Here is a 27,216-nt window from a genome sequence, read left to right as displayed (position 1 = left end):
ATTAATTAATCCATGACCATCATACTTTCTGAATCAAATTTATAATAGTATTGATTCACAATATATAAGTTTCCAGTTGTTTCATCAACTTTTATATCATGATTTATTAGCATTAATACAACAACTTCTATATTTATTCCTTGATCGTATACACATAAATAAGCTCCTTTCATATCCTTGAGATCAGCACCTTTTCTACTGAACGATCCCAATAACTTATTTATGCGTTCCACGTCATCGCCAATTCCCAAAATACCCCTTCTTGATCTTCTTTGCTGGTTACTATCAAAAAATAATTTTGGAATGATGCAAATTCACTTATTAATATACCAATTTCATTAACTGTTTGTCCTTGAGGCAACTTTTTTATTTTATCAATATTTGTTTCACGCAAAACATCAAGAAATCCTATTAAACAACAAATTATTTTAAATTATATAAAAATATTTTAACTCCTAAAGTATTTTAATATTACCAATTTTTGATTCAGTCTTCTCTATTTTTTTCCTTTTCATTTAGTTCAGCTTGTAATTTGTTTCGCTCTTCCAATAATTTCTTTTCAATGTTTGTTTGTGCACGTCCTTTTTCAATTTCTTCAAGTTGATTTTGTTTATCCTATTAATACAGGTAAAATAGTGTGATTAATTTTACTTGCACCTATTCACTTATGTATCTATTTTAATACATGGTGCAAACCGTCTCCACATATGCTATCCATTGGTATATGTTTAAACTTTTTTTTTCTTTGACTATAAATACTAAAAAAAGGTACGACAAAATGCTGTCCGTATTAATTTTATATATAGATATGTATATATATAACTACATATATTTATTTCAAGTGATCTTTTTGTTTTTTAACTTTATATAAAACTGTTTTGGCACTTGCTTTGATTTAGTCCGTCATACAAGCATAACACTTCTGATAACGAAAGGCAGTTTCATAGAAAAAACTACAAAAACCAAAACATTAATTAATTGCTAACAATAAATAACTTTTTATTCATTCACATACTTGTAGGTTTCTACCAAAATAAGACTGCAATACGTTTTCTTTCTTTCTTATTTTTTTAATTTGCAAGTGCTGAAATTGCGAGGTTTAAACTGACCCAAGTCGATAGCTTGTGCTATTTACGGTTTTGCGTGCATGCTGATTCAATGAATAATGTGTCACAGAAACGTTATTTTTGTTTAACACTTTTGAGATTTGTTAAAAAAATCCTATAATGCCAAAATCTATTAAAATGATTGAAGTGATAAGTTGTTTCTTCTTTCCAAAATGTATTCAAAATTTGGCGGTATTTACAAAAGGATCATATGCAGTTTAGCAGTATCATCAAATAAATGAGACTTATTTGAAGATGTTTTTAGGTTCAAGTCAAAAGTTCATAATAGTGAAGAACAGGAACGCTTTGCAAAAGAAAAGGCACTTCGAATTAATTTGGAAGCATACCTTAATGTTTGTGTTTCCGCGGGTATGGTCTACCGCGGTATGTCTACATTGTTAGCATACAGGCAGAGAGCAAAGAAAAAATCAGAAACTAAGAGTCTTATTACGATTGATTTTTATAATACTCTGCTTCATGGTCTAGCGGAAAAGGGGTCCTTTGAACGATTTGAAGATATTTTCACATTAATCGAAGAAGATCAATTAAAATTTAACGAACAAACATTCGCCGCAATATTTGAATGTCTGGGACGCGTGGAGTCGTCGGAAGATAATATTGAGCGAATTAGAAAGTTTGCGCAGATGGCAAACAAAAATGTGATAAATTTTCTTCTGTATTAAAACAGTTACTACAACTATTTTATTTTCAGGGGATAACATTAAATCAAATAATGGACCGATCAGTGTTTACTGCTGATCAAAGAGACATTGCCCTAGATGCTATTCGACGTATTGAACCAGATTTTTCTCCCATTTATACGCCACCAGTACTGAGCTACAATAATAAGCTACTTGACAATTTAAATGAACACATTCTGCCAGTAGGAAATTCCGCGCCAAAGACCACTCCACTTTCACTACCCTCAAATAAGACGAAATCGAAGCGTGTGTATGATAAAGCGGAACTGCAAAACTTGGCACGTGAACAACTGAAGGTTGAGTTGGATGGATGCATTACAATCAAATCAATTGAAAGTTCAAAGGAATTGGCAAATGCTGAATATTGTGTAAGTAATAATACTTAATGCATTTGTACGGATGTTAACTGGTTGCCCTATCCGATATGCTGGTATATATAATTGATATTTACCAATCGGCATTATACGGACAATATAACGAGAGTGAAGTTGGGCATTCGCTGGGTAAAGACTATGCCATCGTAATTGGATTTTGCAATTCTTTGGTATAGTTTACAATTCGCAAATTTGTGAACTGCACTAGAGTAGTGCACCACTAACAATACATGTATCATATTAATTTTCTATGTTTTTTTTTAATTCGAATGCTGTATTAAAATAAAATATAGAATAACTGACTAAATTACCTATATTAGGACCACTAAAATGAACAAGTTGGAGACCCATCTCAGGAACTGCTTCCGTGATCTTGACCCGGATACAAACCCCTCTGTCAAATGATTTAGAAGCAGTAAAGACCAATGGTAGGTAGGTTAGATAGCAAAAGTACCACGGGTACACTACACGTAGCATTAGAGTGCCGTTTTGATACCATAATGTTGACCACTAGCTACCAGCAACCATCCAGTGGTGTTAAGGTAGTGGAGGAGAGAAACGCGATCTAGGCTGGATAACTGCCTCACGCTATCCCAAAAAGGTACACTAAGGAACCTCAAACGCCTACACGTCAGGCCCGGACTTTTGCAAAGAAAGTGTTCAATAGTCTCTTTCTCTGCAGGATCCCCACAGATTCCGATTACCCAGTGACCGGTGACCAAAGCTTCTCTTCTTCTTAATTGGCGCGATTACGCGATTTTGGCCGAGTTTAACAAAGCGCACCACTCGTTTCTTTCTTGTGCTAACCGGCGTGAAGCCAAGTCCTTCTCCACCTGATCTTTTCAACGCAGAGGAGGCCTTTCTCTTCTACCACTAGCTGGTACCGCATCGAATACGGGTTTGTATCCATTCGGACGACATGACTCAGCCAGCGTAGCTGCTGGATTTGTATTCGCTGCAGAACTTTGGAGAAGTCAGAACTAACAGCGCGGTTGTTAAGGCCGATGATGTCAATATCATCGGCATACGCCAACAATTGCACGTTCTTATAAACTATTGTGCCTGAGCTATGGCGTTCTGCGGCTCGTACAATGCCCTCCAACATCAGGTTAAAGAAGTCACACGACAGCGAGTCACCCTGTCTGAAACCCCGTTTGGCATCAAACGGCTCGGAGACGGCGCTGCTGGTATTGAGCAACGTCATCTTGCATAGCCGTATTAGTTTTGCAGGGATATCGAATTCAGACATCGCGCCATACAGGAAACTCCTTTCCGTACTGTCGAATGCAGCTTTGAAATCGACGAAAAGATGGTGTGTGTCGATTTTCCTTACATGGGTCTTTTCCAATATTTGGCCTATTGTGAATATTTGGTCGATGGTAGACTTTCCAGGTCTAAAGCTACACTGATAAGGTGCAATCAGTTGGTTGACGGTGGGCTTCAGCCTTTCACACAATACGGTCGCTAGAATCTTATAGGCGATATTTAGAAGACTAACCCCTTGGTAATTGGCACAGATTGGATTGAGCAGAGCACACTTAAATTCCAATCGTCAGGCATGTTTTCCGTCATCAACGATTGGGGTATTGGGATGTTGTTGTTGTAGCAGCATAATTATTCCCAATATTTACGGGGAGTGCTACTGGATATAAATCCGGGTCGTTTCGGTAACGTAGAACCGACTGTCGTGGAAACGGGGTATCGGGATCTTCACATTCTCTGTGACATGCGCAGCTATCACTGTTTAACAGATTTAAGAAGTGTTCCCTCCATAATTTAAGATTGCTCAGTATTTCAGTCACCAGTTCGCCGTCTTTGTTCTTACAGGAAAGCTTTTCGATGCTGAACATTCTTTGCGTAGTTAGATGTACGTTTTTTGCTGCACAGAGGCGTGTGCGCAGTTTGGCTGCAGCAAGGTAGTGATCCGAATCGAAGAATGTCTTCGATCTAACACAACATGATCGATTTGGTTTCGTGTTTTCCGATCAGGAGACAGCCAGGTGGCTTGGTGAAGCTTCTTATGCTGGAATCTGGTGCTGCATGTTTCGGGCCCCGGCAAAGTCGATCAGCCTCTGTCTGTTACCGGATGCTTCGTTGTGCAGGCTGGCTCCTCTGGACTATTCTATTGGGACGGTTGGGCTTTGGTTTTGATGTCATAACCATATACCCGTGATTCGTCACCAGTTGTGACCCTTTTAAGCAAATCTGGATTACCGTTGACGTCATTCAAAAATTTCTGAACGATGCTCATGCGACGTTGTTTTTGGTCAAAATTCAGCAATTTTGGAACGAATTTTGCTGCCACACGCATCATGCCTGACATTTCCGAAAAGATTGCATGGCATGAGTCAACCGACATGTCAATATGCCGACATCCTCTGCAACTTCTCTAATTGTGATTCGACGTTTCCCCATAACAATTTTCTTCACTTTCTCAACATTTTCATCTGTTTTTGATGTGCAGGGGCGTCCACCATTATTTGTCATCGCCTACCTACTGCGCTTGACCGCGCAACGAACGCACCTGTGCTTTTAAATACATTTAATTATAAAGATTTTGATAACTTATAAATAAATCGGAATAAATGTATTAGCAACATTTTTTAATATTCAGAAAAACGCTTCTAGCTCCTAAAACTTGTCCTATTTATACCTCTCACAAACAAATTAAACTGTGAATATATCTTTGAGACGAGTGTACCAACATAAAAAATAATAATAATCGAAAGTCGAATGTACTCGTACGTAACCCGCAAAATGTGAAACCTTCACCTTATTTTTTGACCACACCTCGTACAAGAGGAGCAACAGGGCTTCCGAGCGAATAGATCTACTGTGGACCCAATATACGTCGTTCAACAAATTGTCGAAAAGCCTATTGAATTTAATGTGCCAGCGAACAAGTGCTTCGTTGACTTAACAAAAGCATATGACCTAGTCAAGCTACAGGATGTTTGGAATAGCTTAGCGCACCAATCTGTACCAGCTGATAGTCAAATGTACGTAGCCCGCGATATTTGAAACCTTCACCTTATTTTTTTGAACATACCTCGTATCGTCTGAAACATTCATGGCCTGCTCTGAAGTGCCTTAGGGAAGTATTTTAGGACCTTTACTCTGCGTATTTATCAACGACATTAGCAATTGTTTCTGATTCACTAATGATGAGGACTTTTTTTCACTTATAAGTAACTTAGCTGATGCATGTAGTCCTCAAGCGATTTTCTTTAAATATACAAAAATTCTTTCATGCCATCTTGTTAGTGTGTCTAATACTGTATTTCAATTTATTAAAGAATCTAAAGATTTAGGTGTAATTTTTGACAGTCGTTACTCATTTAATAAAAAATAAAAATAAATAATTGGCGCGTACACTTCTGTTAAGAGTTTGGCAGAGCTCCTCCTATTTATGCCGTGCGTCTTGATGTTGTTCGAGAAATGGAGGGATCTACAGTTTGAAGCCACTCCGAACGGAAAATGTTTTTTTATGAGAAGCTTTTTCATGGCAGAAATACACTCGGAGGTTTGCCATTACCTACCGAGGGGTGAGCGCTAACAGAAAAAGCTTTTTCTATCATTCTGTTGTTTCATGCACGGAGTCTCGAAGCTACGTACTCTCGAATAATACTCACGCATCAACCCACTCGTACACGACGGCCGCCAGCTCATTTAATAGTTTATTAATTTCATCTTATCCAAATCATATTCCTTCTTAGGCTTTATACGACCTAATACTATAGCTCAAATTTGACGGATCCTTATACCTTGAAACTGCTGTTCTGTATTTGTGCGCTCTAGGTACATTTTTAATTGACAAGATTAGACGTGTGCAAAAAGTGTCTCGGAAATTTGTATAAAGATCATTACAGTTTCTGATACTATCACTTCTTATACACCACATTTGCTATTAATCAACTTGAAATCTTGAGAAAGTAGAAAATCAATTCTTGGCTCTCTCGTTTGTTTTTAATGCTGATTACCCATTTTTGCTTCAAAGTATTCATTTTCTTACACCTCGAAGAATACAACGAATTCTCCCTTCTCGGATGCGTTAAACAAATATTACTTGACGAAGTATAATTTAATATATATTTCAAAATATATACATATATATGAAATATAAGGAGCATTCTATTCGCCACTTCTCTGCTCTCTCGAGAACTTTGCATGTGAAAGCAACAATAATGTTATCGAGTAAGATTCGCCGATTATACTTTATAAAACTGGTATAACTCACTATCTTACAAACCCATGTAATTTAAGGGAGCTCTCTTCCAGCATTGCCAAGATATGATCATTTATACCAGTTGCTTCATCTATTCACCACTTGTTAAAGCTTGGCTAAATGGAGAGGCCTTTAGATTTAAATAAATAAATAAAAAACCATTCGAAAGAATTTGTCCATTCAACACTTATAAATAGTAATGTGATGCTTGTTGGCTGTGGAATATTAGTCCTATATGATTTAAATTTTTTTGACTTTTTCAAACAAATCAGCAATTAACCGTTATTTTGTGGGCGATAAAATAGCAGTTTACATTTACATAACAGTGCATCAGTTTTAATTTTAAACCTTTTTGCAGTAATGATCCAGAACTCGACTTAACAATCAATATAGGTATCAAGTTCGCCTTCTACTCGTACATTGTCTTTTGTCGCTGCCACTTGATGCACAATACCTGCCAAATTTTTTATTTTTGAGGTCGGTCCAGATTTTCACTTTTATACTTGACTGGAACAATAAAAGTCAAGTTTTAGCTTCTATTTTTGGCCAAAAAAGAGAAATACAATTTACTTAAAGTACTCGGTGCCTTATTTTAAAGTTTTCCTTCTTGGCGAGTATGTTATGCGAATATGTTTAATAAACGCACACTAAAATACGTTTTGTATCTCCATGCATTTATTACATTGTAATATTCTCTAATTATATATTTTTTTAATTTTTTTTCAGCGAGGCAGGCTTAAAGACCTAGAGGAACTTTGGCGTACTCAAATCAATGCGGCCATTGTCCGTGACTTAAATACATTGCGAGCTCAAATTCGTTTCAAACCGAATGGTTTTATGAATTACTACACATACCTTAAAACTCTAGACACATCTATATATACGGATATTTTAATAAAAGAGATTTACAAATTAGCTGAAGGTTCAGAAACCTTTAGTCCAACAGTCGGGCAACTTTACAAAGAACTTGGTCAACAAGTTCAAAAAAGGTAAGGAAATTAAATCCATTTTATTTTTCATACAAAAGTATTTCTATTATAGTTTCCAAAACAAGTACAAAGTGAGAGATTTAGGTTAAAGGAGAATGTAAATAGGTAGGTTTATCGGGTGCTAGTTTGTCCACTTGCATGACATTAAGTTTGTTGAGGTTGTCCTGGTGGGTGACCTGTAGTTAGTCTTGTCAGCTACAGCACCGGTTAGGTGCTTTAAAACTTTGTTGCGTTCTATATTCTCCTGTAGTTATCGCAGTAGAATGCAAGAAAAAGAAGGTAGATGTAGAAGGTGACTACTAAGCACTTAGAGTTACTAACTTCAGGATATACTCTCCTCGCCCCCTCGTCTATATCATAAATTGAGACACAGTGGATTTATATAGTAGGGAAGAATTTTAATATTTTTGCAGTGAAGAAGGCACAAGTTATAAATAACATACTACAGTCCGACGCAATAATCTCTTTTTCTAATTTACTTTGATTGTGCTTCGCCCATAGTAAGTGGCCCGTCATCAGTCTAACCAGCTGCCTACGTCCCTTCTGCTTAATGACGGGAGGATCTGCGACAGTCGGTCGGACATGTCAGGTAATATCAGTTTTGTCCATCTGCAGCCTCTCTCAGCCTGCCAAGCTCGCTTGAGGGTTGTAGTAACCCGTTTGCTAATCTTGGCTTTGATGGCTGCAGAAGGTAGTGGCAGAACAGGCTCCGGACAAAAGAAGTTGGCCCCAGAGCCCATCCTTAAAAAGACAGAGATCTCGTTACCCGCGATACTCACGTGTTCCGGCATAGTTCAGTCTGAATTTATAGGACTACCCTTGAAATGGTTGAAAGGCTGTCTAAGGTCATGAGCACCGCTTTGCTGTCGCTACAGACACATACAGATCTGCCTCTCCCTATTTTCTACCATAAAGTTCATTGCTTCTTGAATATCAATGGGTTGTAGTCTCGATAAGGTCTGTCTTCGAAGGTACGAAATGCCGTTTTGTGTGAAACCATGTTGTATGAGACTCAGAGCCAGTACAAGAACGGGGGCTATGTTCCGAAAACTTATTAAAAACATTTTTTTCTTTTTCATTTTTTTTTTTTTATAGTGCTGACAGTTGTTTCATTCAAATTAAGGCTTTTTCCAATGTGAGATGCTTTTTCTCCTTTAAAAAGACGATCCATGATTTTTATATTTACTTCTAAAGAAATAAACTTCTTCTTGAACGTTGTTTTTTTTATCTTTATCAGACATGGCTTCGTACTGAAACGTAATATTAGCAAGATGTTCTTTAACACACCGCGGTTCGACGCAGACTGCCGACCAGCAGCGTGAGACTCTTTTGCTTTCAGACCACGGGGATGAAAAGAAATAATTTCCCCAACACTCGCTGAGATAGAAATGTATACATCTCAGTGGCAACGCTGTATCTTTAAGACGGCGAGGTTTTCCGTAGAAGTACAGTACTTTACAAAGGTTTTTGCAATTTTTTTACCGTGTTAGAGCGAAACCGTGTTATAGGAGGGTTTGCGCAATTTACGAATCGTGTTATAGCGAAACCGTGTTGAAGGAGGGCTACCTGTGTGTACGCAAACTAACAAAATAATATTTGTACTTCAGAATTTTACTTGAATATTTTTTTATTTAAATATTGAAATGTTGGCGGCCGCCGTAGCCGAATGGGTTGGTGCGTGATTACCATTCGGAATTCACAGAGAGAACGTCGGTTCGAATCTCGGTGAAAACACCAAAATTAAGAAAAACATTTTTCTCCGAGTGTATTTCTTCCACGAAAAAGCTCCTCATAAAAATATCTGCCGTTCGGAGTCGGCTTGAAACCGTAGGTCCCTCTATTTGTAGAACAACATCAAGACGCACACCACAAATAAGAGGAGGAGCTCGGCCAAACACCCAAAAAGGGTGTACGCGCCAATTATATATATATAAGTATTTCTATTATAGTATAGTATATATATTCGTTCTATGCTCGTTTTCTTATTCTTATAAATTTTACAATGTCGGTCACCCCTGTCTATTCTTATCTCCTCGTTTCTTATATGGTTGAGTCTAGTTTTTCCAGCTATGGCTCTAAGGGCATACATTTCGGTAGTCCGCAGCAGGTAGTTCTGCACGAGCTTGTGCTCCATAAGTCAATATCGGCCTTACAATTATTTTGTAGACTCGCGTTTTATTTTCCATGTTCATATACTTGTTTTTCCATACGATTCCTCGCAGGCACGCTGATATCCGGGCACCATTTGCGCATCTCTCTCGCACGTCTGTTATTATATTTCGATTGCTAGATAAATCTACACTCAAATAAATATTTAAATTGCATTACATTTTCTATCTTATGGCAGTCAATCTCCAACTTACATCTTTTACTCGTAGGTTCTTTTGATATTAATAAATATTTAGTTTTTTCAGTTGAAACTTCCATATTGTATTTTTTGCAAGTTATAACAAACCGATACAAAAGCCTTTGAAGATTATCTTTGCAATCATCTACCAAAACAGCGTCGTCTGCGTAACATATTATTGATATGTTTTCATTGGTTATTTAGTACCCAGCCAATTATTTTATGCATAATAAAATTGAAAAGTTATAGACTTTTTAGAAGTCATCTTGCCGTATTGCGGTAGCGCAATTTATACTTTTAGTATAATATATTTACCATTTACCATTACTTTTGTTGAGGACGTGGTATTGAGATAGCTGATGACTTGTAGAATTTGTCGATGCACCTTTCTTTCTTTTAATATTTGCAATACATCCGCAAGTTTGACGCGATCAAACGCTTTTTTAAGATCAACAAGACACATAAAATCAGGATTATCGAAATCGATTGACTTGAATAAAAAATATACAATCCGTTGTGGACCTGTTTTGACGAAAGCCTTGCTGCTCCTTTTGTTCTTATAAGTAAGGAATCTTAATGAAAAGCTTTTGAACTGAGCTTAGCAGAGTTATACCGCGATAATTCTGCGGACCATCTTTCTTGCCTTTTTTAAAAATTGGTATCGTAACACTTGATTTCCACTCTTGCGATATTTTTTCATTTCTCAATGAAATGTTGAAGAGATGTGCAATATGCGATGAAGATACTCTCCACTTTATTTAAGCATTTCATTTGCAATACCGTCAGGACTAGGAGCTTTTCTCAACTTCTTTAGTAGTTATATTTACTTCTTTAGATTCATAATCGTAGAATGGAGCGCTCGCTATCATTGTGGTGCCATTTTTGTGTAATTCTTTAAAGTATGATTCCCATTTATTAATTTGTATTGGATGCATTTTTATTGTTTCATTCACTTCTATCTTCTGATTTCTTAACGTTTTCCATACTTTTCTTTGAGCACCATTCATATCACTTTCCATAGACATTGTGAAACTTACCTAGTATGATTCTTTTATTTCTCATATTCTTGTATTGGTTATATTTCTTTGATCAATGTAACTGTTCTTTACTTTCGCCTGTTTTTGTTATCTTATAGTCTAAAAATGCTTTCTTTTTCTGTTCAGTTATCCATTTTACTTCTTCGCTGAAGCAGGGAGTTTTGTTCCCTTTAGCCTCAGCAATGCTTACTACCCGTTTGCCTAGAGCTTCTTCTGATGCTTCCAAAAGGTTGAATTTAATTTTTTTCCATGGTGCATTCGAATCATCATTTTTCTTTACGTAATTTTTAGAAATTTTTTGCAACAATCTGTTCGCTAGTTCGCTTATGCCAAAATATATCAAATATTTCAATAAAAATATCAATTTACAGCTTATCACCTGTAGTATTGCAAATGCTCACAATATAAAAGGCAACACTCGGCTTATTCTATTATTTTGTTAATCTAGTGATTTTCGCGGACAAGTTGCGGAATATCGCCAATTCCGCTTAAAATTTTTATATAATATTAAAGTTTTTCCAGTATTTAATAAATATTCTGATGAATATAGAGGTTACTTTCTGAATTGAGCCAGCTTAATAAGCTCGGCCTAAAAATATGCAAGTGTTTTGTGAACTCCTGCATATTATAGTTAATTAGAGTGGCCGGATAAAGGTACCAAACTAAAATATTTGGAACTAATATCAAACTAAAAATGGGTATTGACCGCTCCCCACCTATCCGGGGTAGTCAACCAGAGTTACAACAACAACGGAAACAGCAACAACAGTGAGATTTGCACCAGCAAAAACCAACCACAACAGCATCCATAACAACAATTACAAAAACAACAACTACTACAACAATGCATCTTACCCAATGCAAATTCACCCAACAATTTGATAATCTTGGGAATCAGCAGAAAGATGCCCAGCAACAAACTATACAACACCAAATCGGGCAATTGCAACTACAACTCAAACAGCTACATATATAGCCAACAAAATGGTAATATTTCCCCCCGAACCCCTACAATTAAATCAAAGGTAAGGAATGAAAAATGGTCGAATCGAAAAAGAGGCCAAGAGAAAGCCCAAGCAAGCCGAAAAATTCTCAAAAGCAAGCCAAAATTTACCAATATTGGCTAGGAAGTGGAAAACGCACACCTAATAGATTTTCTGCCCTGGAAAACGAAGAAAATAAGCCAATTATCCCAAAACTTCCTAAGTCGCCACCAATATTTGTTGATAGAGTTACAAATATCTCTCCCCTTATTAAATTGCTAACAGAATCAGCCCCAGACTCAATCGACCTAAAACTTGTAAATAATGATCAAGTAAAAATCCAGGCTTTTTCTTCAGAAGCATATAATACGATTGTCGCCCAGCTCGAATTCAAAGATACTGAATTATTTACTTGCAAGGCGAAGCAGGAGCGGGGATGTAAACTTGTCTTAAAAAACATGCACTCCTCAATAGATACAAAAGAAATAACTTGCGCCCTTAAAGAACATGTCCACATCATAACGAATATTTGAAATATTAAGCAACGAAGCACTAAAAAACCCTTGCCAATGTTTATTATCGAGCTCAAAGCAATCCCTAATAATAAAGACATACTAGAGTTAGTCCGGGAGCCAGGGGTCATTTTGACCTCGTCATTTCATGCCGACTAATTTTAATACTGAAGGCAGACGCCATCCAATGGATGACGAAACCAACCGTCAGCTGGTCCAGTAGCGGTGGGTACGTGCGTGGGATGCTGCGAAATGTGTCGAAAAAAAATTTTTAACAACTTATTTAATCCCGGCTGAAAATTTTTTTGTGAATAAAAAAAAATAGACAGCTGCGCCATGGAGAGGGGAAACTACGTCAGCTGAACAGGCGAACTTGTAAAATAAATTAAAAAGTAAAACTACTTATGCCGATTGAAATTTTTTTTACATAATTTTGGTCACATATGCAAATAAAATAATGATACTAAATCGTATTGCCACAGGAAACCAGTGTGCATTAAATGCGCTGGGACCCATGCCTCTGCAAACTGCTCGCGCAAGACCAGATCAGAGGACTTAAGATGCGCATTATATGAAGGAAATCACCCAGCAAATTATAAGGGCTGTATAATTTTAAAAAATTTGCAAAAAATAAAAAACCCACCACTGAGAAAAAAGAACTCATTCCAGCGCCTATCTCCCAACAGCAGGAATTCACTCCTCGCCCCAATCCAGCAACTCAACTACCGAATTCCAATACACTCTCATATGCGCAAGCTGTAAAAAACACGACAAATATTCCAAGCGCAAATAAGCAAACTCCACACCTTAAAGAAAACACATCTGGAGCTCCAAATGAAATGAGAGATTGATTGTCTTCCTCAAACAATTTATGCTGCAGATGACGTCAGTGATGACCTTACTGCTGCTGGTGAGCGCTACCGAGAAATGATATCCAACTTTTTTTTGCCCAAAATGCAAGAGCTTGACTTACATGACATGTGGTTTCAGCAAGACGGTGCCACATGCCACACAGCACGCGTAACAATGGACTTGTTGAGAGGCAAGTTCGGTGACCATTTTATTTCACGTTCGGGACCTGTCAATTGGCCACCCAGATCGTGCGATATAACGCCTTAAGTTTTTTTTTTGTGGGGCTATGTTAAAGCTCATGTCTATTCAGACAAGCCTGCTTCAATTAACGCATTGGAAGATAACATTAAAGCATTTATATGTGAGATACCGGCCGAAACATTGGAAAGAGTATGCCAAAATTGGACTAAGCGGATGGGCCATTTGAAGCGCAGTCGCGGTTAATATTTGCATGAAATAATCTTCAAACATTAAATTATATGGTACTATGGATTTGAATAAAAATTTTATGCATTTTTCTGAATTTTACGTGTGTTTTTTTGAAAAACTTTCCTATAGCTCTTAAAAAATGACCTTTACTTATAAAGTCTTATCTTAATAACCGAAATTTCTTCGTCAAGGAAGGAGATCATCTCTCCGAACTCTGCGAAAGTTCAGCGGGCGTTCCCCAAGGAAGCGTAATGGGATGAATATTGTACCTACTCTAAACATATGACTTACCCGAAACAGAAGGAGTAACTATAAGCACATTTGCTGATGATACTGCTTTACTAGCAAGTGACACTTTCCCGCAAGCAGCTTCTTCTAAACTACAAAAGGGACTCGACATAATCAATCTATGGCTCAAAAAATGGAGAATAAAGTCCAATGAAACAGAATCAGTACAAGTCACATTCACTTTTAAGCGAGCCACTTGCCCACCCGTCAAACTCAACGATATGGAAATTCTACAAAGCAATGAAACCAAATATCTAGGAATGCATCTAGGCAGAAAATTAACGTGGAAAACACATACATATATTCTCAAAGAGAAAAGCACTTGGTATTAAAATCAGAGGCTTTTAAATCGTCATTCCCAAGTTTCTGTCGAAAGCAAATTGCTCTTATACTCAGCAGTTCTAAAACCCGTGTGGACATATGGTATTCAATTTTGGGACACTGCGGCAAACTCCAATCTCGAAAGTTTACAACGATTTCAGTCAAAAACAGTAAGAATGATCACCAACTCACCCTACTATATTACAAACTCGCAAATACACCGTGACCTCCAATTATCCACTGTTATGCAAGAAATAGAGAAATATGCAAGATCTCACAGTCTCAGGCTCCTAGCTCACTCTAACTCCTTAATAATGGAAATGATAGCAAATCCCATCGCTTTTACCCGACTCAAAAGTCACCACAGATCTCCTCTTTTAGTGGGAAAAAAATGAAATGGGTCACTGGGTGCATCCCATAAACGACTGAAATTCTCTAGCTGCTAGTTTAAGTTATTCTACAAATATTGCTTAATGTATGTATACAGCTTGCAATAAAAATGTTCTTAAAAAAAAATATATAGAGATAGATTGTAAATAAAGTGAATTCTCAAATTCTCAAATCCAAAAAAGAATAATATTTATCCAATAATTTTTATTTATCCTTGTTTGGAAGTTTGATTAATGTATAAGGTCATAACTTGGCTATCATATTGAATTGAGCAAATACATAGAACATTGGTTAAGCTTAAGGGATACTGAATAGGTAGGTACTGACACTTTTGCTCCTGCCATCGGGTTCTGGGTTAAAATATTGACTGCAATCCGTTAACTCCACATTTTTAATTAACCCAACTTATCTATAACTGGTAAAGTTTTAATTTTTTATATACATTTCTATATATTCATTTAGATATCAAGTTGAAATGAAAAAGAAAAATGGGATATTGGAGAAAATCGGAGAAATATATAGTTCATATTGTGATGTGTTACAAAAGTCGGATACAAATGATAACACTCGGCAAATGTGGCAACGACTCGTGCATGAGCAACGTGTTAGTGGGCCAAGCATGGATGCGAAATGTGTTAGCTGGCCTCCCAATGTACAATCTGGAGTCGGTCGTTTCCTTTACAATATTTTAATGCGTGATATAAAAATAGATACGCACATTATGCGACAAAAAAGTAAAATTAAACAACAAAATGTTTTACCTGCTTTTTATACGCTTTTTCGAAACCAAGGACGCTTAGTAAAGGAGGAAGTGAAACCTCATCCTGTGCTGGCAAGGTATATTTGTATTTAATTAAATTCTTTTATATGCATACATACGATTTATCTTATGTGGCTTATTAAAATAGATTACTACGTACCGCACATCAGAAGACATTAACATTTGATTCAAGCCTTGTACCAATGCTTTGTCCTCCGCAGCCCTGGAGTACACCAAATAATGGAGGCTACTTACTAAATAAATCAGATCTGATCCGTTTACCTCACCAGGTAGGATGATGTATGTTAAATAGCAAATCTCGAACCGAATTTTATTTCGCGTTCTGTTTTACACTTATAGGCAGTACAACAATGGGAACGCATAAACTCAGCCAACCCGCAGCAAATATATCCAGCTCTTGATTCTTTGAACCAACTATCGAGTGTGGCTTGGCGCGTCAACACTGATGTATGTAAATAAGCTATCAATAATTTATTGAAAGATCGCTTTTATTGTTAGATTAGATTAGATCACATCAGTACAGTTAAATATAACTCTTTCTGCTGTGCAAATACTTAAACTCTTTTGTATTTTTATTTTCCTTTATCAGATACTCGACGTTATAATAAAGATATTTCAAAATGGTGGTGACGAGAAACTTGACATACCTCAGCCGCCAAGCTCACTGCCGCCTCTACCCTCAATACAAGAAGAAAATCCTGTTTTAACAGCCGATGAACGCTCGAGACGATTTAAAGCCAAATTAGCTCATCGACGAAAGCAGGGAGAGATGTATAGTTTATGGTGTGATACCTTATACCGGCTTTCCTTGGCAAACCATGTATTTAAATGCAGTACATATTTTAATTTCATTATAATAATATTATTATTTCACAAATTCTAGTATCGCAATCGTGTATTTTGGCTACCTCATAACATGGACTTTCGTGGTCGGGTCTATCCGATACCGCCTCATCTCAACCACCTGGGATCTGACTTGGCACGCTCTATGCTTGTTTTTGATCAGCCACAGCCCCTTGGACCTGATGGTTTTAGTTGGCTTAAGCTGCATTGCATCAATTTAACCGGCATAAAGAAACGTGATTCAGTGCGTGAACGTTTATTGTATGCTGAAGATATAATGAATGAAATTCTCGATTCAGCTGACAATCCTTTGGACGGCAATATGTGGTGGACGCAGTCAGATGAACCGTGGCAAACATTAGCTTGCTGCATGGAAATAGCTAAAGTATATCGGTCAAATAATGCTGAAGGTGAGAATGTTTGCTAAATATATACTTCTTTTCCTTCTTATATTCAAGTGTGGGGCAGACTCCACAACCTTTTTTTTTTTAGTTTTAGTCAATTAAAAAGAACTACTACCTTACAAAGAGAAAATAATGATACAATCTACAATATAGTAGTACATTCTTTCAAAAGCGCGCGTTACACACATGTCTAAATTTTTTTTTTGCTGAAATGTTGGTGTAACTGTCCTCTATAGTGTCGCAGAGTTTGAGCGTGATCTGTCAATTGGCTTGTTTTTGGCATTTAATTTTATCAGTCTCCAGGTGTGCTCTGCAATTTTCACTATGGATAAAAATATCGAACAAAGAATTTGTCTTAAATTTTGTGTTTTTAACGGGTTTTAATGTGCCGAATCATTGAAAATGTTGCAGAAACCCCAAGGCGAGGTGCCTTATCAAAAACACGGGTCTACGAATGGTATAAGGCTTTTGCAGAGGGTCGAGAAGTCGTGGAAGATTTGCCCTGATCTGGTCGCCCATCAACGACTTCAATGGATGAAATCGTCGACAAAATCAAGAAAATAGTGCTGGAAAACCATAATTTAAGTTTGAGGGAGATAGCTCGTGACCTTAGGGTGTCTTATGAATCAATTCGCAACATTTTACACCGTCAATTGGGCATGAGACGCGTGGCTGCTCGACTCGTTCCAAGAGAGTTGAATTTCTTTCAAGAAATTCATCGGAAGAAGGTGGCTAAAGACATGCTTGAGCAAGTGAATTCGGACCCAACGTTTATCCAACGCATCATAACAGGTGATGAGACGTGAGTATATGAGTTTGACATGCAAGCCAGTCAACAGGCGGTTGAATGGCGCTGTCCACATGAACGGAGACCCAAAAATCCACGTCAAAGTCGGTCAAAAGTGAAAGTCATGCTACTCGTTTTCTTTGATTATCTTGGTGTTGTGCACTGGGAACTCGTTCCAAACGGTTCTACGGTAAATAAAGGATATTATTTGGAAGTTATGCGACGTTTGAGAGAGAATGTGCGTAGGAAGCGGCCCAATTTGTGGAAAGAAAACTCATGGATATTGCACCATGATAACGCACCGTCTCACAAGGCTCATATTGTGAACAGAACAATCATCGTGTTCACCGGGGGCTACCCCTGTGACTTTTTCCTTTTCCTAAAACTGAGATTACAACTCCGCGGACACCGCTTTGAGTCGACAGAGGTCATTAAGGAGAATTCGCTAAAGGAGCTGAAGAAGATCTCTTCAAACGTGTTTAAAAGGTTCTTTGATGACTGGATTAATCGTTGTTATATGTGTATTGCTTCGAATGGAGCCTATTTTGAAGGCGACAAAATAAGTTTTATTGAACAATTCCCGCTACTTTTTTGACAGAATGTATTTCCTGTTTCATAAGCTGTTTTGGTATTTAAAATTGTAAAATGGAAAATTCTACAACGCTAAAAGGTTTTCTAAATCTCCTAATAAGATTTACTAAAGAATTTTGGCAAAAAGATATTAGTTTATTTCATGTCTCTATATTTAAAATTTTCGAACGAAATTTTCTTATTTTATTACAATGTTGACATCCGAAGTAGATTTGCTATCAATTAGTCTGCGAAGTAATCCTGAGGGGATATAAAATCAAATAATCTAATATGCATACAGTCTGTCTAACAAAAGCGTGGCCTACAAAATTTAAAGTTAGAGTTCCGTTATACAAAAAATTTAATTGTGTTAAATAGTTGTATCCTTTTCGCAATACGCGTTGTACAATTTCTTAGTCTTGTGAGAAATTGAGAAAGCGTTGTTTTTAGAAAATGAGTTCCGTGCATGAAAAACGATTTTAAGCAGTGTTCCTATGTACGCACCCTATAGATCCGAAATTGTCACGTATATCTGGAGCAAAATATTTGAAGAAGTCGAAGACGTTCAGACGGGGTGTTAATATATCCAAAGACATGATTCGAGTATGTTTACGTGCAGAAGACCTCAAATTCAGGAGCAATTGAAAGAAATTGCTGCTCTCATTATCACACATTGAAAAAGGACTTGCATGGGTTAAGGCAAATTCAGAACGGAATTACATAAACAAACGTAATATTTACCGGGAAATCTTTCTTTTGGGCGAATAGTTGCATACGACAGTCCTGGTGTTAATAATCGACAACTTCAACGAACTGTTCAATTACGGTTCGTGTTTGAGGCTGCTTTTCCGAAAAAATTATATTGCCGTTTATTTGTGTTTACCGCCAATTTGAATGCAGTTTTGGATCAAATTTACCAAAAAGCATCATTGCCTTCACCTGCGAAGAACAACCAGCTAACCTTCGATTTTACAAGAGGAGAACGATCCTAGGTATCGAAGCCGAAGGTGTATAATGTGGAAACAGCAAAATGAGATTTATATGTTGGATTGAACTTCACACTCGCCTAATGCCAATCTAATTGAAAATGTTTGGCAAGAGTTAAGCAAAAACTCAAACTCAGTTTTCAAAGCAAATTCGAAGCCGATTACGGTGGTGACTATACATTTTATTGAATATATTATATTTACGTATATATATATATATAATTGGCGCGAACTCCCTTTTTAGGTATTTCGCCAAGCTCCTCCTCTTATTTGTGGCGTGCGTCTTGATGTTGTTCCACAAATGGGACCTACAGTTTCAAACCAACTCGTAACGACGGATATTTTTTATGAGGAGCTTTTTCATGGCAGAAATACACTCGGAGGTTTGCCATTGCCTGCCGAGGGGCGACCGCTATTAGAAAAATGTTTTTCTTAATTTTGGTGTTTCACCGAGATTCGAACCAACGTTCTCTCTGTGAATTCCGAATGATAATCGCGCACCAACCCATTCGGCTATAGCGCGCATTATATTACCCAATGGAAATTTTCTCAACCCTTCCGGAATATCGCCACATAAACAGTTGCTGAAGTATGAGCTTCTGTAATATTACTACGTAATCTAAATCCGCCAACGCACTTGATTGAGCGTGCAATTTTAATTACCTATGGTGCTGGAGAAAACGTTTTGATTCCAAGAATCCCGATAATACCAACCTGTTCCATTTCAATTTCAACGCCTCCAGTTCTCAGTCAAATTATGTTTTGCAGTGACAATATATAAAGCTCAGAGTAAAACACTTAAGGTTGAGTTGTGGCCTTAGATCTCAATGTTTTACACATGGTCAATTAGGTATATGTATGTAGGTTTATCCCGTGGCTCCTGATAGAAAAGATGCGAATATTGTATTGAAATTTTATAAACAATTGAATAAGTACTAACTTAAATGTACTATATAACAAATTATTGGAAGTCCATTTAAATGTGCATTCTGTTCATTCTTTCGGAACATCGAGACTACATTTAAAATGTTCAAAAAAGAAATTTTTTATCGCAATTCACTAATCATAATTAATATTTTATTTATAAAGCTTATTGTTTGATAAACCTGTGTGAAACGAAATGCGGGCTGCTAGTTGAAAACATAACTGACAAATTATGTAGTATAGGTTGTAGATATGGTTGACTACAACTTAAAATTATGTTATTATACGTTCTGAACTCCCTAGCTTTTTATGTTAAAAAAAATTCCACACATGATATATTGATCTATTGATATCTTGACTATTTTTTTTAACGATTTTTTTAATTACTTATGTGTATAGTTCTATGTCATATCATCGTACACCCATACATATGTGCATATACTAGTCTATACTGTTGAAATTGGATAGGTTAAGAATTGTATCATCATCATCCTTACCGAATTTATAATTAGTGACGACTAGTTGTTAATAATACCTGTTGTTTTAATGTTTTTATTATTAATTTATAGGATAGAATAGGACGATGATAGGAAAAGTAGGAAATGAAAGGAAGTGTTTCGAGTGTAATGTGTGTTGAAAAAGTCAAATCGATGATGGTGCCTTTTAGTGTTGTTGACTTATTAACGTCTGATGCACAATCGAAATTGAACATATCTTTCACGAATTTCATAAATGTTTCGTAATTTTTAATGTTTTTGTAAATGTAACTTGATCAATTCCATTGCGATTCCATTTACCTCCTTCTCTATATCCATACAAAATATCTATCAAACAAATAAAATTAAAATTTTGCTTTGAAAAATGCAACCATTCCATCAGTACTTTCTTATGACGTTGTCACGTTAAACTATCGTCAGTAAACCGACTTTACAGACAACCTCTTTTTTTTATTTATAGTTAATATTACGGAAGTGATGAGTAAACACAATCGGCTAGTTTTTTTCGTGTCTATTCCATACAAGAACATATATGCACTTAGGTACACATGTTGATAAAATTGTTTTTGAATTCAATATAGTGTACAGACATAGATTTCATGATAGAACACAATATCTGACAAACAGGATTTTCGTGACGTTAATATTTTCTTCTTTTGTTATTTGCTTATTTCCTTTCCTCAAGCGTCGTCAAGCTTTTTTGAATCCCTCAAAAAACTCTCGGTATTTCGGTATCAAATTCTATACATACAGTGATGAACAAAAGTATTGGCACAGCAAGATACTTTCACTTTAACATTACTTTTTGTCCACTTATGAAGTGATTTTTATTCGCAAAAAAAAAACGTGCTAGATAGAAGAACATATTACCAATCATATTTCCTTCAACTCATTTTATAATCTTTTATATTGAATTAACACTAATTATAATATTAAAAAAAGTACCTATTATAACGAAACAAAATTATTGGCACACTTAAGTTTTATCAGGCTTTTTCGTCTAAATTTTATTGATCTGGCAACTTTCTTTCAAAAGTCCCGTTATGTTCACACAAGCAATTGAGTTTTTGTCAAAATTCAAACTACAAACAGCATAGTGCCTTCAATTACAGCAAACTTTGCTTAAATTTTTGTAAAATGAGCAGCAAAAAAAGTGAAACCACCGAATCTCAGCGCAAAATAATATTATATTTGCACAATCAGGGCAAATCATACGCTGAGATTGGTAAATGATGGACAGAAGTCGCTACACCATACGAAGCATTGTTCAACGTTTCAAGAGCGCTTCATCTTTGGAAAGCGTGAAACGTACGGGCAGGCCTAAGGCTTTAAACGACCGCGAACGCTGCCAAATAGTCAAGAAGGTAAAAAAAAACCCTAGAATATCCTCCACATAAATCGCAGCAGAAGTTAAGGAAGAGATGGGAAAGGATATTCATCCAATAACGGTCCGGAGGGTATTGCAATATTGGGGCAGAAACCACCCAAAAATTGGTTTCATCGATGCCAAGACGGCTGGAAGCAGTCATCCAGCAAAAGGGCTTGGCTACAAAATATTAATTTGCTTATATTTTACTATTTTGTTATTGTTTTTTTTTTATATTTTAATGAAGTGTGCCAATAATTTTGTTTCGTTATAATAAGTACTTTTTTTAATATTATAATTAGTGTTAATTAAATATAACAGATAATAAAATGAATTGAAGGAAATATGATTGGTAATATGTTGTTCTGTCTAGCCCGTTTGTTTTGCGATTAAAAATCACTTCATAAGTGGACAAAAAGTAATGTTAAAGTGAAAGTATCTTGCTGTGCCAATACTTTTGTTCATCACTGTATGTTGTGCCGCTTGTGTTTGTCAAGCGACACAAAAAATGGCGCATAATTCAAAAGACACGGCCTTAATAAGACAAACATACATATGTACATACATATATGTGAAAGTATATAAATATTAAAAGTATTGACCAATTTTTTTCGCTTTAATTAAATGAGGTTTCTACTTACAGGTTTCCTAAGTCGGTTTCCGATACATCAAGACGGTTCTTGTAATGGACTGCAGCACTATGCGGCCCTAGGACGCGATGAAGCTGGAGCTAAAAGTGTTAACTTAGCTCCGTCACCTTTACCACAGGATGTTTACAGTGCTGTTGCAGCTCTTGTAGAGAAATCTCGAAAATCAGATGCCGCGCACGGAATCCAGGTAGCACAAGCACTAGAAAGTTTTGTCCGTCGAAAGGTTATTAAACAAACCGTAATGACCACGGTGTACGGTGTTACACGCTATGGCGCAAGGTTGCAGATAGCTCGCCAATTGAAAGACATTGAAAATTTTCCCAAAGAGTGGGTGTGGCCAGCTTCCACCTATTTGACTTCGAAAACATTTGAAAGTTTAAGGGAGATGTTTACTTCAACACGCGAAATACAGGATTGGTTTACGGAATGTGCTCGGCTTATATCAGGTGTTTGTGGACAAAATGTTGAATGGATAACACCACTTGGCCTACCGGTTGTGCAACCTTATAACCGGCAGGAAGTTAAGCACACCGTTCGTACAAGTACTCGCGTGTCTGAAACTATGGCAATGGATATGTACGAAAAGCCAAATGTTATGAAACAAAAAAATGCATTTCCACCGAACTTCATACATTCGCTAGATTCATCTCATATGATGCTAACTTCACTGTATTGCGAACACGAAGGGCTTACATTTGTATCCGTACATGACTGTTTTTGGACTCATGCATGTACAGTACCCGAAATGAATAAGATTTGTCGGGAACAATTCGTATCTTTACACTCGCAACCTATATTAGAAAATTTGTCAACATTTATGATATCTAAATACAGTTTCAAGGAATCGTAGGTTTCGAGAAATCTCTTACTTATGTTTTTCATTTTATTATAGATATTTTATTGTTTCAGGGAAATTCTAAATGATGGCTCAGCTGATGACCTTTCAAAGCGGCGGCTTAATCGAATCTTGGGAGAGATGCCGAGAAAGGGTAACTTTGATCTTCGAAATGTTTTGAATTCTGTTTATTTTTTTAGTTAAGCGGCAGATGTAGTACAATACATAAAACGACAAAAATTAATTGTCTTAATTGTAAAATAATAAGACACTCCCATTTAAAATAACTTTCGAGGAATGCTGCTAAAGTGATCCATCGACGGATTTGAATCGCAATCGTTCTGGCAGCATAGACTCGACTGTCAAGGGATATATTGTATATATTATGGTATACAAGTGTCTCAATTTGGTGTAATGTGCTACACAAAGTTTTAGTGAAGTGTTCAAAACAATTTACTTTCTCACTACTTTTAAGCTACTAACATTACAAACCATGTGTGGTTGTAAAATATTTATAAAAAACGCTTTAACACAATAAAATGAGATACGTTGTTGACAGTCTTTTGAATTTATGAATTTTAATGTTAGTATTTTAGTTTTTCAAATCCCTCAGTGTATTGTCATATGAAAGTATGAATATAACAGGCTTCAGATTTAGATGGGCAATGTTTTTCATCCAAAATCTAGTGTAGTGGAACAACCCTTTCCGTCTGCAGAGAAGTGACGTGGATTGGCTGACTATAACTTAGACTATTCATTTATATTATTTGCAAGCTCAATCTTACTATACTTATTAGACTACGTTCAATCAGGCACCTACCTAATTGGCAATTAAGAACATTTAAGCAATTTAATTTAATGAAATTTACCATAAAAACATTGCAATTATTAATTCTCAATTAAACTCAGGCCCTATGCTCCATGAGAAGATCAGGACAGCAATAAGTGAGACAGCGAATTTGAGTCAGATTCGTTATGCAATCATGTGAACTCTTTTTAATGAGAAACGAAATGGCATTAAAATCAAATATAGCAAAAACAAAACGACGAATTTTCAATTTAAATGAAGAAGTCGATGTTCTCGACTTATTGGAAAAGCGAGTGGAGGAGCTCCGTAGGTTATGGAAAAACATAATTACAATTAACCTCCCAACAAAAAAGGTTATTCATTGGAACAAAACTTATTTTAATTCCTTTCACCAGCTTCCACAACGAGGCTGCTGTCTCCTTAAAACTTTAAACAATGTGGCGTATGCTCAAAAGCTAACGATTATTTCCATATTTTCTCGTTTTATTACTGCATGGAACTTTCAACTTTTTCCCATTAAATCTACGGCCTTTACGAAGCAGAAGGTTACTGAAGGTTTAAATCGATGATACACCAATACCGACTATTAATAACCCCAAATTACTCGGGGTGACTTCTCGGCGCGATTGCCACTAAAGTCCACAACCACAATAAGGCCCACAAGTCGCTCTCCCGTAGCAGTTGTGGAAAAGACAAAGATTGCTACACTATGCAGCATCTATTTGTCCGCCTAATACCAGTGATATGCAGCGGACGATGCTTCAAACCTACAAAATACTGCATTCAGAACGACTACAGAATGTTTGTGTTGTCCCCAATTCAACACCTGCTCATTGAGGCACCTTTTTCCCAGATAAGGAGCATTATATTATGCTCATCAACCGGTCCGGTAGGAATCGGCCTTGTAGGTACTTTCTGGAAGCTTATACATCTCCTAGGCACGTCAAGAGACATCTGGATAACCTGACTGACAAGATCCATGACTAGACGGGACAACTAGCAGCACCTCCCTCACCATTTTTGAGCAGATGCCTTCACCGCGCTTACGAGGGCTTGGCGAACTGCTGTAACAACAACAACGGCAACCTCGGGATTATCTAGACCGTCAATTCAACTGCAACCGAAACATCGAAAACAGGTTCAGAAAAGCGGTCACTGGTCTAAGTGCATGCAAAACAGTTATGGAAATTTGTTTACACTGTCACACGCTTAACTTAAGACTGAATACCCTGGACGCACCTCTGATTATATATGTACATGTGCTTAATAATTGTCGTAATTTCAAGATTTGGTAACTCGTTTATTCTGGCGAGTTCTGTTTCATCAAGGCGAAATCATGTTTTGGTTTTGGTATCTCATTCGCTCGGTATTGCTGCCAATGCGCGAGGTTTCTCGGTTCGTTACAATATGTACACAAATTCAACAAGGAAGAAGAAATTCCTGAAAGTATTGTAATTTTTAATTTTGAAGTGTTTTGTTTTTATCAAAGGGTTCTGGTTGATCTTAAGAGTTAACCACCTCTTCTCATGCCACATCAAACCCACTCATCTAACACCCCTTTCCTTCTAGACCCATCCTGTCGAACCAACTAGTTTCCTGGGCCTACCGTTAGATGAGCTAGACAAAGATGACCGGTGATCTACATAACACTGACAGGGATAAGTATACTGCTACAACACCAACAACAAGAATTCAGTATGCACTTTCACATATCAAAGGAATTATACAAAAATGTGTCTTCATCCATACAAAACAAAATTGTATTCTTATTCGTCTCTTGTTTTGTGTTTGCTATTCTTCGGTCTTAATATTTCGTTTTTACGTTAATTTCTTTTTCCTTTTATTCTCTTTTAGTGAACGCATTTCGACCCTTTCCAGATTTTTGAGAGAAAAGTAACATGACACACCTAATATTTGAATTGATTTCTTTAAGTGTATAAATCATTAGGCCTCTTCTTTACTCCAAGCGTTAGCAAGTGGCGAATAAATGAAAGAACTGGTATAAATGAACATATATTGACCCGATTTACACGAGGAGACATCTGGAAGGGAAACATTTTGTTCGGAGGCGAAGGACGGTCGGGGAAGAGAGAAGGGATTTTGTCTCCCGTACTCGGCGACACGCTTTGCTCTTCTTATTCGTATTTCCAATCTTTCCAATTTTTGACAGTTGCTTCATTCGTTTTCTTCTTTTGTGGGAGAAGGTTCTGAGTTATGTGCTGGTTTTCAAGCAAACGGAAGATAACAAAGATGACAAACATCCGAACACTGCTTGGGAAATGCACGATTATTTTTGCTAGTAAAGTAGGTATAATTTAAAATATATTATGGGGCGTGTTTATGTTGAATTCTAATTTTCCTCGCATTTCTAGTTACTCAAGTTAATTTTAAGTTAATTATTTACATATGAAGTATTTTTAATTTAATTTTTTTTATTAAAGTATAAGAATTTATAAATATATTTCAATAAAAAAACAACAAATTATTTATTATTTAACCAGATTGCATTTTTCATTCATATATTTAAGAAACTGTTGTCGAACGCTCTCTGCTTTACATGTAAGCGCGTGCTAGAATACATCCGAACCAGACGATGCTAAAGTGTTAAATGTCAAAATGTCGCGGAAACATTTTTGCCCGTGTGAACGCGAATGAAACTTCAAAAGAGAATTTCCAGTGTCTCCCTTCCAGATGTCTCCTCGTGTAAATCGGGTCATTGGAAACGCGGGAATAGAGCTGCCTTAAATTACAGGTCTCTTCTAGCTCCTGGTGACACTCAAGCATGCATGTTCTGCAGCTTATATGTGTGCGTGTCAGGTGCTTGACGCTAATATCTAAAAAATTGTATTTTCATCACGCAAAAGCCGACAACAAGTATGTGTGACACGAAGCAAGTACGAGTGTCACCCGACACGCACACATATAAGCCTGCTGGGCATGCATGCTTGAGCGTCACCAAGGGCTATTCTATTTGTCATTTCCCCGCTCACTATCTCTATGCTCGATTAACTTAATGAAAAATTTGCATGCGAAAGCGATAACAAAGTTATCGGTCAAGATTGGTATAACTCACTGCCTTACATACGCATGCAATTTAAGGCAGCTCTATTCCCGCGCTTCCAATATGTGTTCAGTTATACCATTTGCTTCATCTATTCGTCACTTGGTAACGCTTGGCGAAAAGAAGAGGCTTTACAAGTGTTTGTGCAAC

The 27,216-nt window shown here is 36.7% G+C and overlaps 1 protein-coding gene across 2 annotated transcripts in view; it reads left to right on the top strand.

The window, feature by feature from the left end:
* LOC129247470 (DNA-directed RNA polymerase, mitochondrial) overlaps positions 1–23,765 on the top strand; it is a 35,659-nt gene extending 11,894 nt beyond the window's left edge. For both annotated transcript variants that reach the window (XM_054886603.1, XM_054886602.1), the window contains exons 5-14: positions 1,372–1,765; positions 1,819–2,175; positions 7,133–7,395; positions 15,017–15,391; positions 15,463–15,604; positions 15,675–15,782; positions 15,925–16,155; positions 16,219–16,588; positions 22,356–23,208; positions 23,272–23,765. In XM_054886603.1, the coding sequence (XP_054742578.1) occupies positions 1,372–1,765; positions 1,819–2,175; positions 7,133–7,395; positions 15,017–15,391; positions 15,463–15,604; positions 15,675–15,782; positions 15,925–16,155; positions 16,219–16,588; positions 22,356–23,208; positions 23,272–23,401 (3,223 nt within the window). In that variant the 3' untranslated portion in view covers positions 23,402–23,765. The remainder of the gene's footprint in view (positions 1–1,371; positions 1,766–1,818; positions 2,176–7,132; positions 7,396–15,016; positions 15,392–15,462; positions 15,605–15,674; positions 15,783–15,924; positions 16,156–16,218; positions 16,589–22,355; positions 23,209–23,271) is intronic.
* The last annotated feature ends 3,451 nt before the right edge of the window (positions 23,766–27,216 follow it).

The sequence above is a fragment of the Anastrepha obliqua genome, chromosome 5, assembly GCF_027943255.1.
Source record: "Anastrepha obliqua isolate idAnaObli1 chromosome 5, idAnaObli1_1.0, whole genome shotgun sequence".
Classification (NCBI taxonomy): domain Eukaryota; kingdom Metazoa; phylum Arthropoda; class Insecta; order Diptera; family Tephritidae; genus Anastrepha; species Anastrepha obliqua.
The sequence above is the reverse complement of the archived record's forward strand: the minus strand, read 5'-3'. Positions and strand labels throughout refer to the sequence as shown.